Source organism: Neomonachus schauinslandi, chromosome 5 (genome assembly GCF_002201575.2).
Source record: "Neomonachus schauinslandi chromosome 5, ASM220157v2, whole genome shotgun sequence".
NCBI lineage: Eukaryota > Metazoa > Chordata > Mammalia > Carnivora > Phocidae > Neomonachus > Neomonachus schauinslandi.
Window position 1 is genome coordinate 15,280,029 of NC_058407.1, and position 18,082 is coordinate 15,298,110.

The 18,082-nt window shown below is 51.2% G+C and overlaps 1 protein-coding gene across 3 annotated transcripts in view; it reads right to left on the reverse strand.

Annotated features, from left to right (window-relative positions):
• BTBD11 (BTB domain containing 11) overlaps positions 1-17,643 on the reverse strand; it is a 303,252-nt gene extending 285,609 nt beyond the window's left edge. For all 3 annotated transcript variants that reach the window (XM_021687380.2, XM_021687381.2, XM_021687379.2), the window contains exon 1: positions 16,182-17,643. In XM_021687380.2, the coding sequence (XP_021543055.1) occupies positions 16,182-17,322 (1,141 nt within the window). In that variant the 5' untranslated portion in view covers positions 17,323-17,643. The remainder of the gene's footprint in view (positions 1-16,181) is intronic.
• Positions 17,644-18,082: the final 439 nt, after the last annotated feature.

Sequence of the window (18,082 nt, forward strand, 5' to 3'; positions counted from 1 at the left end):
TCAGGGAGCTCAGGTCCAGGCCCAGCCAAGAAGTGAGGGCCTCCCATTTGGAGGCTCAGGACTCTCCCTCGCCCACCCATCTGCCAGCAGCCGTGCGGCCCCATGCACGTCAGGGAAGCCCCCCAGCTCTCAGGTGTCTGGTTCGCAAAATCCACCTGACACCCAACCTGAAGGCAGCAGGGCCCCCAGGAGCACTGTGCGGGCTTCTTCCAGCTCTAAGATCCAAGTGTCTATGCAGACACAGTTTTCAACTTTGAATTAGAGCGAGGTGCCATCTCATGGGAAGAGAGTGGGTATAAAGGAATAATGAGCAATCATTCTTTTTTTCTGTGCTTCAAAGGAGAGGCAAGCTTTGAAAAGGAGAGATTTTCAGGGCTAGGAATTTGGAAACAGAGTGGGAGAGTCCCAGCCAGTTAGCGAGTGGTTAGCTCCAGGCTCTTGGTTTGCCTGTTAGTGAAGTTTCACTGATTCATGGTTCATTTCACAGACGACCAATAGACCAGACCAGTCTAGTCTGAACTTACTGATCGGGCCTAAGCCCCTCAGTTTATAGATGACATTCAGTGCCCACTATGTGTGGACGCCGTTCTAAGTCTCGGGGTGATAGTGGGGAATGAAATAGACAATACTCTGCTCGCACGGAGCTTATGGTCTATGGCCATATTCGCTCATTGAAGTGCCAGTATGTGCCACCTGGAGACCCAAAGATGAAGAAGAAACAGTCTGGACCGTAAAGATGAACAGGGAATCTGATGAGTGCTACACGAGAGGTTTTGGGGGTCTGCGGGATGAGAATCCCAACACCAGCTGTCATACATGGGCGCTCACTTCCCCACACTAAGTGCTATATACATCATGGCATTTCGTCTTAGCCCCAAAACATTCGCGGGGGGTGGGGGGGGAAACTGAGGCAGAGAGAGAAGAACCCACCCAGGGCAGCCCAGCCAGTAAGGGATGATGCTGGGATGTGAACCCAGGCTGCCTGACCTCAGACACTTGGTTATATAGCATGATATACCACGCTGACTCCTCTCCAGAACATCAGCCAGGTGAGTGAGACCTTTTAGTGAGTAAATAACGTAAGCCACAACATCCCAATGTCCCCATCTTCTACACTGGCATTTAGGCATTCAGGACTGATCCATTCTGTAGATGTAAAATTGATTTAGCCACAAAACTTCTTAGGAAAAAATACACATATTTCTTTAATACAGAGGCAAGCTAGTTTTGAACCTCAGACCTTTGAGAGCCAAGGTGAATGTACCAACTCTGACACATGAAAGCAAGCACTTTGGCCTGGAAGGTCGGGATGCGTCTGGCTGGACGGGGTTATTTTTGGTTCAGAGATAGCTTTGACGAGTTCCACCTTTGCTCCCTTGTATCAAAAATGGCACCTGGGAGGTGAGGATACAGCAGTGAAGGGGGAATAAAAAGAAGAGCTTTGCATCAGGAAAAGAGCAGAATTGCAAATAATCAGGAGGAGATGCTTGAAAGCATCTAATTGGACCCTGCATCCTACCATGTCTGTTTATTTCCAATATTGGTTCTCCTCCTTCCCTTTCTTCCATCCCTTTGGGGTCCTAGAGCTCTATAACGTTCCAAGCACAGCACCTCCCTTCCTCTCCCCTCCCCATCCCACCTGGCTCGGGGCTTCTCCAAGCCTCAGAGGGACACTGTCTCCTGGCTGGTCTCCAAAATCAAAGACAAAAAGGCACAGGCGTCCCTGCTCCCTGAGGAGCTGAGCCGCCTAGGATGTCAGAGCCGAAAGGACTTGCTAATCATCTGGACCAGTGCTTTTCAGACTCTACTTGGCAACAGAATCTCTTTCTCAAACGCATCTTTTTTTTTTTTTTTAAAGATTTTATTTATTTATTTGAGAGAGAGAATGAGAGAGAGCACATGAGAGGGGGGAGGGTCAGAGGGAGAAGCAGACTCCCTGCGGAGCAGGGAGCCCGATGCGGGACTCAATCCAGGGACTCCAGGATCATGACCTGAGCTGAAGGCAGTCGCTTAACCAACTGAGCCACCCAGGCGCCCTCTCAAACGCATCTTATGCAAAAGTCCAATATGTGTAGCACGGATGGAAGGGTAGCAGCTCTGGTGAAGTGTGGGTGCGGGACGGGAAGCCTCCCCACCTGGAGGCCCTTTATAGAACCTTAAGATCATGACAGTCTAGTCTGAAGTTACTGATCGGGCCTAAGCCCCTCAGTTTATAGATGACATCCTGAGACCATTTTGCCTCTATCCCGTTGAGAAAACGTCCCAAACATCCTGCTGGTTCATTATGGTTAGTGTGGTCCCCATCAGGCACCTTGATGCTGCTTGTTCATCGGTCCTAAAGTGGTCCCAGGGGTTGCAGGCAGAAATACCCCGAAGCTGGGGCACAATGGTAGCAACTACCTCACAGGCCACATGACACAGTGGAACACTTCCTCCTCCTAGACGCTTTCTCCCGTTGACTGTGAGAACATTTCTATTCTCCCTTTCTACTGGCTGCTCCTTCTTGGTCTCCTTTGCGGGCTCCTCCTTTTCTGCCTAGCCCAAGGAAGGGCCCAGTCCTTGGTCCTCCTGTCTCTTCTACACTCACTCCCTAGGTGACTTTGTCCCAACTCATGGCTTTAATAACCATCCATATGCTCCCGACTCCCATATTTATACCTCCAAACCAAAGTCTCTCCTGAACGAAGCCATGATTATCCAACCACCTAGCTGACATCTCCACCTGCAAGTCTCAAAGGCTCCTCAGACTTAGCATGTCCCAAACTGGACTCCCAACCTCTCTGCCGTCTGCAAACCTGTTCCTTCCCCCAGTCTTCCCCCAGCTCAGTTTATGCAACTCCATCCTTCCAGTTGTTCAGACCAAAAACCCTGGAGTCATCTTGGACTCCTCTCATGTCCTGACAGCCCACACCCAATGTATCAGCAACATCTTGTTGACTCTTCCTTTTCATTATGGCCCAAATCCAACCACCTCTTAGCCCACCTCCCCTGCTACCACTCTGGTCTAGGGCACCATCATCTCCTGCCTGGATTATTTTAAGAACCTCCACACAATGGGTCTTGGTTTCACTCTTGCTCCTCTACAGCCCATTTTTCAACCAGCAGCCAACGTGATCCTTTGAAATCCTAAGTCAGACCTGCAAATCCTTACTCAAAATCCTGTAATGGCTTCCCAGTTCACTAAAAATAAAAGCCAAAGTCTACAATAGCCAATGAGGACCCACCCAACCTGACTTTCTGTGATTCTCTGCTTTCACCTCTTATTCCTCTTGGCTCACTCATACTTCTCTACTACACTGGCTTCTTTGCCATTCCTGCCTCAGGGCCTTTGCACTGGCTATTCCCCCTGCCAGAACACTCCTCCCTCAGTTAAATCCCTCACCTCCTTCACCTCTCAGCACCAACGTCACCTTCTTAGCGAGACCACCCTAACCACGCTATTTATAATTACAACCCACCATCCCAGCCCTCACAGTCCCCCTCACTCTGATTTATTTTTCTATGGCAAGTATCTCTTTCTAACATCCTGTACTTGCTTACTTCTGTTAACTGTGTAGGGTCTACCCCCACTAGAATTCATGGTCTAGGAAAGCAAGGACTTTTGTGTTTGTCAGTGCACTGTTACTGATATATGCCAAGTGCCTAGAACCATGCCTTCTACATAGTAGGCGCCCAATAAATATGTGTTGAATGAATGAATGATCAAATGATTATTTTGCAGTTTACAGATCACTTTCACGTCTGATGATTCCTTTGAGCCTCGAAACTCTCTCAGGATTTTTCAGATAAGAAAACAAGTCCAGAGAGGTTAAATCACTTGTCTGAGATCACACAGCTTGTTCTACCGTGGGCCTCATGCCCTCTTCTGTCCTTAAACCCTTACAAGCATGGTATCTGACCACAGTGGTGCTGATCTCTCCAAGGCCCAGACCCCATCCAGCTCTCTCCTCCCTCCCCAAACTCACACCCAGGTTTGCTGAAGACCGTATTTGTAGGTACAGTGCACAGGCTGCTTATTTTTTTCCCAGAGAAGCATTGATATACTTTTACTCAAATTAACTCAGATCTTGTCTCTAGTTTCCAGGCCAAATTCTCACCCTAAGACCCTCCACCAGGACCCTTCCACGGGAAGGACACTGATAGGTTGCCCCATCCCTGGCCTTTGGTTTCCCCACATATCACAACAACTGAACATTCTGTAAGGAATGGGGGGAGGACAGGGAGGGGAGAGAGACCCTTCACGATCAAGAGGAGGCTTTCTTTGTTCTTTAACAAACATGGGCTGAAATGTGAGGTTGCCAAGTGCACCTTCATACCTGCTTCTAGTCCCCTGCTGACAAATGCCTTTCAGGTTCAGGGCCACATCATAGGAACGGCTGCAGCAGCTAGCTTATTTCTGCCTCGCCCACCATACTATGAATTGTGGCGCTGCTCACGATTGCTCTTTTTGCACAGGCCACTGGGAAGCTCGAGAGCAGCAAATCCTGGTTCTCAGGCCTTCAGATTCCAGGACTTAACCAGTGGCCCCCAGTTCCCAGGCTTTAGGATTTAGACCGAATGATACCACCTGCTTTCCTGGTTCTCCATCTTACAGATGGCAAATTGTGGGACTTCCTGGCCTTCCACAGCTGTGTGTGCTGATTCCTACAACAAATCTCCTCATATATCATCTCCATATACCCTACTGGTTCTGTTCCTCGGGAAAACCCTAATACAGTGGTAAACACTCAATAAATATTGCCTTTTACCACTAGTAAGTGCCGGGCTTTACAGTTTTCCACAGGGGCGCCTCGTTTGACACTTGTGACTCCATGAATACCAGAACCTGGTACCATCGTCATCATTTCCCATTCCTATGAGAAACAGGTTCAGAGAGGTCAGGGGCCTGTCTGAGGTCCCACAGCACGAGTACACCCTGCTAGGCCAGAGCTGGAGCCCTCCTCCTTACTAGAGGGTTTGGGCACCTTCCTGCACCCCCTCCTCGTCTACGGCCCCTCCACCCCCACAGGCTCCCAGCTGCCCCCAGCGAGCGGTTCCACATGCTGAGACCACCCGAGGCTGTGAAGTCTCCCGCTTGCTCCTGGTCTGTTCTCTCCTCCACAGCTCTCACACCTAGACAGAGGGAAACTTGGAGCAGCAGGAGGGTCCACAATGGCAGCAGGGCCAGGTGGGAAGGAGTGGAGAAGGTTGAGAGGGGGAAGGAAGCAGGGGGTGGCCACGTGTGGGTGGTGGTGGTGCCTCGGTGGTTGGAAGCAGAAACAGCATCTGGCCCTGAGAACGGCAGCTGCGGAATGGGGGGGGGGGGGGGGGCAGGTTTCCCAAGAGACAGGGGCACACACAAAATTCAGAACAGAGAGAGAGATGAGAGTCCCGGCTCTGTTCCCTTCCCGCCCTGATGACACAGCTCCAGTGTGGGAAGGAGAATGGGGAATCTTAACCCCCAATCCCACCCCCGGGGCCCCTGAATGTCTTGTGTCCTGGTGCTGGCTACAGCCAGCGCTGGGGGCACCCAAGAGGGGCAGCTGGGCCTCCCCAGACTGCGCCCCACCACCCGAGGTGGCTTTGTCCTATGGCGCCGTGAACCTCTCCTAAGGACCTCCCGCCATGGGCACAGTTTTACATTCGGGGGATTATTTGTGAGTCAACTAAACACATCTCAGGCCTGCAAGCTTCATGAGAGCAGGACTCATGTCCGGTGGTGCCCAGAGCGGTGAGTCCAGGACCCTCAACGTCAGCAAAGATAAGGCTGCAAGGGGCGGAGGCAGGAGGATGGAGGAAAGGAAAAGCTGGATCTGCTCCCCAGTACTTGAAATTCTCTGGGGCCATCGAGAGAGGTGATCTGTGTCTGCCTGCTCTCATGCACACACATCCTGACTTATGGGTGGTGCTGTGCACTCTGGGATCAGGACGAAACAATGACACATGCCACCCAAAATCCCCAGTGAAATCCAAGCAGCCTCTCTGATTTGCTTTCGGATGCTAATGCACTGGGGAACTGCTCATATGATTCCGCACTGAACACACCTGATCTTTGCAGTAATTGCTTTCACTGGCGCAGCCACAAGCTAATGGGGACCTCCCCCACGCTCCCGCACTAGCATTTCTTTGACTGTGATCTGTACAGTGAAAACCAGAGATGTTACGGCCTGGTTGTAAATTCATCTCCAAAACTGCTGTTGACAACACAGTCTCTCAGCCCTCGCTGCCCCCAAGGAGTGATCTGGTTTGGAAGAGACAATGCATCACGGCAGACAAGAGATGGGCTAAGAATCCAGAAACCTAGGGACGCCTGGGTGGCTCAGTCAGTTAAGCAGCTGCCTTCGGCCCGGGTCATGATCCCAGGGTCCTGGGATTGAGTCCCGCATCGGACTCCTTGCTCAGCAGGGAGCCTGCTTCTCCCTCTCTCTCCCTCTGCTTGTGCTCTCTCTGTCAAATAAATAAAATCTTTAAAAAAAAAAAAAAAAGAATCCAGAAACCTAGGTACTGGTTCCTGCTCTGCCATGTGACCCTGTGACATTGAGCAAGAAGTGTCTCACTCTGAGCCTCAGTTTCCCCACCTGTAAAGGTGTGAGAGTTGAACCAAGTGCTCCCCAGGGATGGGGCACTGCACGTGTGGGAGGAAGGGAGAATTGAAGTCCCTTAGACTTGAGCTCAAATCCCCACTCTGCCATTTATTGCTCAGGGACTCTGGGCAAGTTGCAAAATGTCTCATAGCCTCAGATTCTTCTTGTGTAGGGTTGGGGTGATAACAATACCTAACTGGCCTTCTGACATTCATCCTTCCCTTCCTTTCTGTCTGTTCTTGGTACTGCAGCCTGCATGAGCTTCTTGGAACACAAATCTGATCCTAGCATTTCCCTCCTTAAAAACCTTTCAAAGCCTTTCCAGTGTCCTCGGGAAAAGAGAGACTCCTTACTCTGGCAGATGGCTCGGTCCTACCTCTACCCAGCTCCCCTCACTTTGTTCTACCAATCCAGCCACACTGGCTGTTCTTCTTCTCACCAGGCTCCCTTCTGCCACAGGCCCTTTGCACATTCTGTTTGCATTCACGGAGTACTCTGCTACCTTTTCAACCAAATGGGCCACTCTTCGACTTCACTCAAGCCTCACTTCCTGGTCGAAGCCTTCTCTTACTCCTGACTGCATCAAGAGCCTCAGAAAAGGCTCTTCCAGCCCTGTGTATCTCTCCTTTGTAGCAACCATCACAGTTGTAAACTTACATCTACATGATTATTTGATGAAAAACCTAAGTTCACTATAGGCCCGCAAGCTCCATGAAGGCAGGGACTGTGTTGCTTAACATCTAACACCATGCCTGCAGTAAAAGTTGCAATGAATATAATAAAATTCACTTATTAAGCAACATTTATCAAACAATTTCTACATGCCAGACACTTCCCTACAGCTCTAAGAATTAGGTTGTATTATTACTTTCACTTAACAAAGGGGAAGACTGAGTCACAGAGAGGTTAGGTAACTTGCCCAATATCACACAGCTAGTAAGTGGCCAAAGCCTGAAGTCTGGTTACTGGGAGACTATTTGGAGCCTTTCACTCCATATGAAGTAGGGTTCAGGTCTTTTGCACTCCTTAAACATTTGATAATAATAATAATAATTGCCAGCAGACATTAAGTATTTACAGTATGTCCAATACTACACACTCCAGGGATTTTTACACGAACCAACTCATCCTCCTAAGGACCCCATGAGGAAGTACAACCATTACCCTCACTTAACAGATAAGGAAACTGAGTCTCAGAAGGTTCGCTGGCTTTCCCAAGGTCATCAGAGTTGACACCTTGGTCCACCAACTCTGAAGTCTGGGAAAACACCAGCTCTGGGATTCCGGGTGGACCGGGACAAATTCTCCACCGTGCCGCAGATTTCTGTATTCAGTTCTAGTGAGAAGGCTACGCACCTTCTGGCACTGAGCCTGCCCAGCTAGGCAAAGTATGGACAGAGCCGTCCCTCGGAGACCACAAAGCCAGCCACTGCCCCGGGGCCTCGGCTAAGGAGGCTACACGGTGACCTCACAGGGCAGCCAGGACGGGGAAAGCCAGCAGGAGCTAAGAAAAGAGCTGTGACCACATGTTATACAAAGGACGATCCTCGACCAGGAGAACCGCACCCAGGCAAGCTGAGCGCCTCACTCCACACACCCCTCAGGCTGCACTGGAGTCCTTCTGGGATCCCCTCCGAAGCTCATCTGAGCCAGAGTTCACCATGGTGCTGTAGCCCTTCAGAGCACAGGTTCTGAAGCCCAAACTCCAATTCTACCCCTTAGTATCTATGGCAACTCAATCAGCCGCTAAACCTGTCTGAGCCTCAGTTTCCTCCCCCGTAAAATGGGAATAAGAAACACCCATTTCACAGGAACGGTGTGAAGACTGAATCAAGTATTACATATGGAAGGCTTACGAGTACAGTACCTGGCCCAGCAAGTGTCAGCCCCTCAGCAGGTAAAATGCAGGGGATGGCCGAGGCGAAAAGACAGGTGCATAATACAATTTGCCTGGGGCACCCACTCTTTGGGATTCATATTTTACCCATGCCTGAGAGCTTCATACTGATTCACTATGAATCCATATAGCACCCCACTTCCAGAACAGGATGACAATGACAATGATAATACACATAAAGGATGATAGGTATTAAGTATGCACTTAACATGAGACACTGGGAAAAACACTTTGTATACACTATATTATTTCCTTTATATTATTTTAATCTTCACAAATATCCTACAAGGGGGTCCAGAGCCAGACTGCCCAACCACTTGTTAGCTGTGTCACCTTACTCAAATTCTTTAAACTTTCTGTTCCTCCACTTTCTAATCTAGAATTACAGTTGGGAGGGGCTGCCCTTGTAGAGACCATAATTCCCAGCCCCCTGTTTCTAGCTGAGGCCATGTGACTTGAGTTCCGGTCACTGGACTGTGGAAAGAGCTGATATACTCACGTCTAGACTGTCCTCTAAAAACTTCCTACACAGTCTTCCACACTCCTGTTGTCGCCCAGCAGGGAAGTTCCCCAGAGTTGAGTGTTCCAGATGGCAGAACCTCCATCAAGGTCCGCGGAACAAAGCGCCTCCCTGCCCTGCCACCAATCAGAAGACCACTTTTATTGTGTTTGGCCACTAAGATCTTAGGGTTTATCTGATGCAACAGCCAGTATCACCCTAACCACCGAAGAAATTGGTACCAGAAGTGGGGTGCTTACCTACGTGGCCCTGGCTTAGAAGTCAGAGAGTAGAGCCTGGGAAAAGCAGTAAAATGTTTGGTTGGACTGTCGCCTCAGATAACTTAGAGGACCAAATTGGGCCAACTGAGCCTGTAGCCTCTAGAGAAAGAGGTTTGAAAAAAAATAAATAACAGGAATAACAGAGCTTGTGGGAACTATAGCCAGTTTGCAAGTGAAATTGGGAAAGAATTGTGGAGAACTGAGAAGGACAACTATTTCTAGACCCCAAACATAAAAGTCAAGATTGAGAAGACTTTTAAGTGAAAGAAATGATCAGATTAAGGGTAGAAGCTTCCTGCCTAAGCCTGATGGCCCCAAGGTAGCTGTCATTATTAAATAGAGAGATAAGGAAAGGTCTCCAGTTAAGAAAGTGAAGAAATCATCCAGGCTTGATAATTAGCTCTAGGAAAGGACAATGGGTGTGGCTATTGGCACACTAGACATTGTAGATGAAAATCCTACTAGGTTGTCAAGAGAGCTACACTGGCAAAATCTGTAACCCTGCATTTTAAAAGTCTTTTACTGTTACGGCATCAACACAATCCTGGGGCCCCTCAAAGTTCAAGGGCGGGAACTAGGTTACAAAAGATTTAGAGCCTCCGGGTTGGTCATATTCCTCAAGAACCACTCCAGGAGTGGCCAATAAGAAAAATGGACAAAGACAATCCTCCCACAAGGCAAAGCCAGGAGCTTGGAGAACAATAAACCAGGAAATTGTTCAAGCAAGGAACGTCACCCGTTTCCAGGGCACACAAGCCACACAGTGCCTGCCTGCCCAGGTTTCCTAACAACTAAGGGTCAGCACCTTGTGTATGTCTTCCACGACTGTGCTTTTTCCCAGTAGGAGTTTTCCTGTGGCTATCCTTCCCTGCTCCGAGATGGCATATGGACGCAGAGTGGCAGATAACATTTCTTTGTTGGCTCAGGGCTCCCGGGACGACGAAAAGCCACACATAATCCAATGGATAGGACCGAGCTTCACCCCGAGCTCCTGAACTTTCCCCTGGAAGCAGCTGATTGCATAGAAAGTTAGTTTCCTCCCTTGGGTAAGGGGGAACATGTTTTGTGTGAGAGAAGAAGGACACACAGATATTTGGTGGCCAGGGAGCCCACGACACATCTGGCCAAGGATATTATGGGCACAAGTGATGGAGATCCATCCCTTCCAGGCTTTCCTAAGATCTTCTACTCTCTCCTCCTTCCTCTACCTATTGGCTGGATGACTGTCCTGAAGGCCACATACTGATGATAAAGAAAGCCAAATCCAATAGTCTTGGTACCTAAATGACCCTCTTGCTGCCCCCCACCTCACTCCTCTCCCAATCACACTTCAGTGAGTAAGAAACAACCTTCTATTATGTTCAAATCCTAAGATTTAGGGGTTGGCTTTTAAAACAGCTAACGTAATTGTAATGATTATAATATGGAGAAACAATGCCCGGCGTATAATAAGCACTATACAAGTGTAGCTATTATTATAACACCCATTTTACAGATAGGAAAACTGCAAGTTGTGGGTGTGTCCGACTTCAAAGTCAATGATTTTTTTATATTTACCTTTCAGTAGATGATAATCAGACCTATTTCACAGGTGAGTTTGGCTCAAGGTCACAAATAATAATAGGTCCAGAATTAGAGGCCTTCCCCCCTATTCGAAAGCAATCAGCATGCCATACCTGACCTCAGGTCTCTAGATTGATCCCTCATTGTTTTATTTTGCTGTTATTTTTCTTTTCTGTTCCATGAATCATCCTACTTGCAAATGCCCCAGCACTGAACTGGCAAGTCTGCATAGAAAACCAAATAACCCTCCACTGACCCAAATTCCAAGTTTTAATTTACATGCAGCCAGTTAATTAAAAACGTGCTCTCTGAGCACAGACACTGCCGTGGCTGACTCCTGACATAGTTTTCCTATTCTTCTTCCCTATTCTTCTTCTGTGACATTTTTGTCCAGCCCAGCAACACCACACTGTGGAACAGCAGGGCCAGCTAGGGGACCGGAAAACTGCTGAGTAAGCATTTAGTGCAGCTCAGACTCTAAGGAGGCAACAGTGAAGCAAAAGACCTGAAAACCGTCCTACCCACCAGTGCTGCCAGGGGCTAGGGCTCATGTTAATTAATGTTTATAAAGTGATTTGGGATCCCTGAATGAGACTATTCAAAATCACCAGCCTGAATAATCAGTGCTTTAAGGAAGGCATTATAATTGAGTGCCTACTATGTGACAGGTGTTTTCACATACTTGATCTGATTTAATCGATTCTCTAATCACGTATGGGGGTAGATTTGGATTTTCTTCCCTTTTTTATGCCTTTTTGTTTTGTTTTGGCAATCCTCACTGCGCAGATGAGAAAACCAAATTCAGCAAAATTAAGTCACTTGCTGGAAAGCAGCGGAGCTGAAATATGAGGCTGAATCTTTTCCAGTGTAAAGTCCTTATCCCTTTCATCACACCACACTGCCTCTTCCAGTCTTCCCTTCACACTCTTTCTGCATTTAAAACTGAATTTCATTCAAGGATGCCTATGGGCTTTGTTTTTAATGTCTTTTTTTACTGCGGTACATTTTAAAATACAGCAAAATGCACACATCTTAAGTTTACAATGCAATCAATGCATTTTGAAAAATGCATGTACCTCTGAACCCTATCACCCTGGAAAGTTCCCTAGTGCCCCTTCACTAAGGATGCCTTTAATAAAAAATACAGCAAATAAAATGAGCTACTTTCCTTTGACCCAAGCAATCTTTTTGTGACCTTGGCAGTGAGGGCTGAGCCCATGGAGTCAATCCCTGAGATGAGCCCCCTGAATTATTTGACTTTGGGAATATCGGGAAAAGGGATCCATCCAAGTAAAATTCTGTACCCTTGTGGCTCCATCCATACTGAACACATGGAGGTGAGTTAATCTGGATGAGACAGAAATGTGAGATACCATTACGCCTGGATTATCACAACTACCACCACCATTTTGGCCCCCATCGTGTGTCAGGCAGCAGACTATAACAACCTTATACACATAATCTCACTTAATCCTAATTATTACCTCTATTTTATAGCTGAAGAAACTGGGCTCAGAGAAGTTAGGTAACATGCCCAAGAACACACAGCTATAACATGACAGCCTTGAAATTCAAATCCAGGAGGTCTGATTTCAGAGGCCTTTACAGAGGTTGATGACAGATGTTGGTGGGTGAATTTTAAATCCCAAAGATTTAATGGGCCACTTATATTCCTTCAACAAAGAGTACCCGGCATCTGCTAGGTGCTAGGTGCCGTGCTGAGTGATATGAAAGGAGAGACAAAGATGAATAGGACATAAGCTTGCACTGGAGGGGCCACAGTGTGATGGGGAGTCACTTAAAGCAAGGTCAGGGTCGGGATTCCCAAGGGAGGGGGAAAGGGCTGTGTATGGCACAGGTATGGGGGCTGGGGAAGGGGCTGCATCAAGGAAGGCCTCACAGAGGTGTGGGAAAGATCATTCTGGACCAAGTCTCCAGGGATGAGAACTGGCCAGCTCTGAAGCCACTGAGGTAAAATGACTCACACATACAAACGGCTTGCCGAAGCGCTTCTGCCTGCCCCTTATGTAGCTTTCGCAAAATCAATCAAGCCAAATTTTAAAACCCCACAGAAACCCAACATCCACTGGGGTCTCTTAGCTCTTATCCCAGCTCTTCAAAACAGCTCAAAATCAACATAAGAAAAAAGCCCTCTGAAGAGTAAAACAGTCCCCTGCCCCCTGCAAAGTACAATGCCCTAAACCCAGTCCTACTATTTTTGAGAGCCACCAAGCCCTTGCTTACAGCTGGTTATCTTCTGTTTTCTGAACTGAGTCCCGCATGATTAGTTTCCTAATTCCTTGGGCGTGGCATCTAGCAGCAGCAAATTTAGAAGGGTGGACAGGTGTAGAGATGGCAGTAAGAAGGGGGCGATCAAGGTAGAAGGATTTGAAAAGATGATTCAAGAAACTCAAAACTCAATAGCTTCTTTCGGGACATCACTGTATGATAGTACACAACAGCTTGAGCAACTGAACAGGCATCTAGTAAGCTCCAGCTGTGTACCAGGCTCTCTCTTAGACTTGGGCAGAGGTTATAAAAATGTAAAATCTAGTACAGCCCAGTGCAGTTCGAAAGGAACAGAAAGTGTATGAACTGGGACAGAAGGTCAGGCTGTAAAGGGTCTCTGTTCAACTGGGTAGGTAATGAAGGGCAAGCTGATGGCCTAAAGGCAAGGAATTCATCTGCCAATAAAGAGCAAAACACTTAAGTTCCCTGTGCCTCAGTTCCTCCTCTGTATAATGGGGATAATAGTAGTAGCTTTCCAAGGGAATGCTGAAGATCAAATGGGTCAACATACAGAGTAGTGGTGGAGGCATGTTGGAGGTTATTACCTCTGGACCACGGTAGCTGCCGGGTCCTTAAATTTACTAACTGCTCAATAAATATCGATGAATAAACGAATTCACAAATGGGTGAGACTGCTGAGTTAAAGGGAAAAAAAAAATCGATCACGTAAGGCATGGACTCCTTAATAAGGCTTGCAGATCAGAAAGACAGCCATGCAAAATAGTTTAACAGGTTTGATATTTAATATATGTTTCAGATACCTAAGAAATTAATTGCTCATTCCTTACTCTTCGCATAAATGACCTGCCATTTTAAACAAGCTCAAGGGAAGGAGATAGAGAGATCACAATGAAATGACAGCATCTCTCATACTAAGAGATGGCCGAAGGGCCCTGAAACCGAGGAGTTAAAGCTCTATGGTGTGGGAACCATTAGGATGGCAGCAAATCCCAACCACCACACATTCACCCTGCCCAAAACCAACTCTGTGGTCTCTCCTTCCTTAAATTATACTTACTCCAAAAAGGATAAACACAAAAACTGTCTTTAAAAGATGTTAAGGATCATAAAAGTAAAACCAATTTTAAAAAACCTAGAGGCTACTAATACAGAGTTATAGGAGGCCCTTGATTTACAGATGAGGAGACTGAGGCCCAAGAAGGAGAGTCAACCAAAGACATAAATTCAAGAGAATGGCAAAGAAACAGGTGGAGCAGGATGCCCAGATTCCCACACTGGTGCCCTCTACGGGGAATGCTCCTTCCTTGGAAGGAAACACTGTGAGAGCTTAGTAAAAGCAGGGTCCAGTCCCAGCAGGCGGATAAGGGTTTGGGGGCCAGTAAGAAGTAAAGGACGGTTGTAACAGGAGAGGTAAGAACAGAGGAGGTGCGGCGCACCTGGTGGGAAGAAAATTAAGCCCTCCTATGCTTTTTGTGGGGGTAGGGCTCCGAACAGAGAGCAATCCAGTCCAAAGCTCCTGGGTTTTTCAGGTGAATCCTCCCCCTTCTGAAGAAGCTCATATAAAGACCAATGCTTTCTCCTAGACGTTTCCACCTCGGTCAGGATCTCACGTGTGTTTGAGGCTCTGCGCCCTCGACTGGCTGCAGAGGGGGAAGGTCTCTGGCAAAGAGATCCTCAAGAGTCTCCAGAGCAACGCGGACGTCGCGATCCTGCCCCTCCCCCACCACCACGCCCACTTTGCTCCTTCCTTCTCCTCCCCCAACGATGATCAAAACCAGGTGAAAGGGAGAGCTGGAGGGTCAGTTTCCCGAGAGCTTTTGCTGGAGCCCCGCGCGCTTGCTCTCTCCTGCGCACACGCACAGGCTCACAGTCTCTCACAAACAAGCACACATTCACATGCACACACTTGGCACCCCCAGAGGCCCGGCCGCGCCCGCTGCATGTCTCTTTCAGCCCCCGGGAAACCGACAGGCAGCAACATGAATGAAATCTACCCAGAAAGACTGCATTTCAGCTCCAACCACGCAATCTCCGGCCAAACCGCCGAATATGTAGCAAAGTTTTATTTCGCTTCTAGAGTCTCCAGTTACGCTTCTACCATTTCCTGTGGAAAACTGAAGCTTTGAAGTGTCTAGCTCGGGCTTTCGCAGACAGGCAGGACCGCCAGCTCGAGTTCTCAAAAACAAGAGCCCCCCCGGCCCCACCCCCTCCGCCGCCAGAACTGCAGGTTCAAACCCACCCAGCTCCCGCCTCCGAAACAGGGGGGTGTGGGAGGGGATGACAGAACCTGCTGGAAGCTACGCCCTAAACTGACAGCCCCCTCCAGAACCCCGCCCCACTCCCATCTTGCCCGGGTCCCTAGGGGCGCTCCTTAAGCAAATTGGTGACAGCTGCAGCTCCCTCCCACCGGGAACCGAGAGGCAAGAGCTGGGAGGTCGGAAATGGGGAGAAGGGGTGTCCATAGCGCAGCACCCACTAGCTGTGCGCTCTGGCCTTCAAAAACTGCCCCGGGAAAACTTGGGACCTGTAAGTCTTCCGGCTCCACCCTCTCACCACACACACCTCTCCCCCACTGAGCCAAGCGAGCTCTCAAACGTTCTGCCTTGACGGCCGCGGGGCCTCCAGTACACCCGCGCCAGGACAGTGTCCCGGGGCCGGCAAGTACCAAACTGGGCGGTGGAGGGAGGAATGCACCTCCTCCGGAATTCCAGGGAGCCGAACTCGTGCGCCAGAGAATTTGGCATCTTCAAGGTCAAAAAACCAAACCAAACCAAACACAGGGCTCTGGCAGAAACACGTACTAGGGGCAAATGATAAAGCCTGAGTCCGCAAACGGCGATGGGTTCTTCCCACAGTCTGCGGGCGGCCGCCGCCGCCCCGCCCCACACTAGGGGCCGCACGGTGCGTTCCCGGACTTGGGAACCTGAGGAGCCGCGTGAAGTATACGCGGATTCCCAGCGCGCGAGTGAGCAGGCGAGTTTTGGGCCGCCTCCTACCCCGAGGCCCCCTAGGAGGCTTGGGACAGCGGTGGGTGGCCGGAACGACGCGGCAGGGAGCGCGCGAGGCAAACTATCAACCGGAGTTGGCCAGGTGGGGTGGGAGGCGGCGGCATCAGCGCGGCCACTTACCGCTGGCATTCTTCCCGCAGATGAGGTGCTGGTAGGGCTGCAGGAGCCCCCAGATCTCGGAGTCGTTGTTGACCGTGTGCTCCAGCGTCTCCACGGTGAACCTGGGCGCCTCGTGGAGTGCGTGGTGGTGGTGATGGTGGTGGTTGGCGACGGCGGCCGGTGGGGCTGCGGCGGCGGCGGCGGCGGCGGCCGGCGGGGCGCAACAGCTGCTGCCCCCGCTGGCGCTGCTGGCTGCGCTGCAGGCGCCGCCGCTCGCCGCTCCCCCTCCGGGTGCCTCCCGCTCCTTATCCGCCGCGGGGGCCGTGCCGGGGCCGGAGCCCGGGCCTGGGCCCGAGCTGGAGCCCGGGCCAGGGCCGCTGCAGCTCCGGGGCAGCCCGGAGGCCACGACCCGCGAGTAGATGTCCCGGAAGAGGCTCTCCATGCAGGCTGTCAGGTAGATGGCGGCGTGTTCGTGGATGCGCAGCGCCACGCGGCTGTCCACCATCCAGCGGTACACGCGGCCCACAGAGAAGGTGAGGCCGCAGCGTGCTGACTTGCCGCGGCCCAGGCGGTCGCCGCCGGCACTGCTCATGTTGTAGAGGGACAGCGCGGCCAGCGCGGCCGCCGTGCAGTGCGCCGCCAGGCCCCAGGACAGCACTATCTCCATGGCGCTCTGGATCTCGTACTTGGTGCACTTAGCGAAGCGCAGGCTCAGGCGCTGCGCCTCCTTGGCGATGCGTACCAGCGCCCGGCTCACCAGCGTCGACAGCTTGGCCAGCGCGTCTTTGGGCAGGCCGCCGGGGGCCGCCGGGCCTGCCCGGGGATCCCGCGAGCGCAGCAGCAGCGCCTCCAGCTCCTGGAGGGTCCAGGGGACCTCGTCGAGGTCCGGCAGCAGCCGCAAACAGTGCTGGCCGGCGCAGTCCAGCCCCTCGGAGTCTTCCACCAGGGCAGTGTTGACGGTGTCAAAGCTGTTGTGCCGGCTGTGCATGGAGTCAGCTAGAGGCGGCCAGCAGCTCCCGCCATACGGGGACGCCGGGTGCGAGTCGGAACAGCACAGGGACAAGTTGGAGGAGCGCACTGAGTCCGCCGCGCCACCATAACCCGAGTCCAGCGTCAGATCCTCCAGCGTCCGCACCACAGGCTTCTTACCTCTCCTGGCCATCGCTGCGCCACTTCATGCTGCGGCCGCCGCGGAGCCGAGGGGAAGGAGCAGCGAGAGCACCGGGCGCCGGCGGGCGGGGAGAGCCGAGGCCGCGCTGCCTCGGCTCACTTTTCCACCAGCTGCTTACCACTAAGTGTTACTACTTTCGGCTGCCTCCCCGAGCCGCCGCCGTTAGTAGACGCCGGGCGGACCCCGAAGTCATCTTCCAGAGCCCGGGCCAGAGCTGGGGCGCACTGGGGAGCGAGCCAGGCCGGGAGGGAAGCTCACGCCGGGACTCGCCCCTTTCTTCCAAAATAAAATAAAAAGTGTCCGACCCGCTCCTCCCTGGGCCCTGCTGGGCGCAGAAGCCGCCGGCCGCCGGCCTCCGTGTTCGTAGGACGGAAAGGGACTCAGATGCCGCCGCAGCAGCTCTGCTGGCAGCTGGCTCCCGGCTGCGGGCTCCCGGCTCCCCGCCCGGGGCTCGCTAGGCGCCCGCCCGGCACTGAAGCGCAGCAGCTACCGCGGCGGCTGCAAACCCGGCCGAACCCCGCAAACCCCAGGCAGCCAGCAGGGCGGGCATATGTAAAGCAGGGCCGGCGGAGAGCCAATGGGATCAGAGAATGCTAATTATCTCGCCTTTTTTTAAAATTCCTCAGCTCCACGTAGCCCCGCCCCTCACACACGCCCCCGGAGGTGACCAGGGCTGCAGGAAGTGGGGGGCAGCGGCCTGGGGATTGGGGGGGCCGGTGGCAACGTAGAGACGCGGATGTTATCTCCCTGC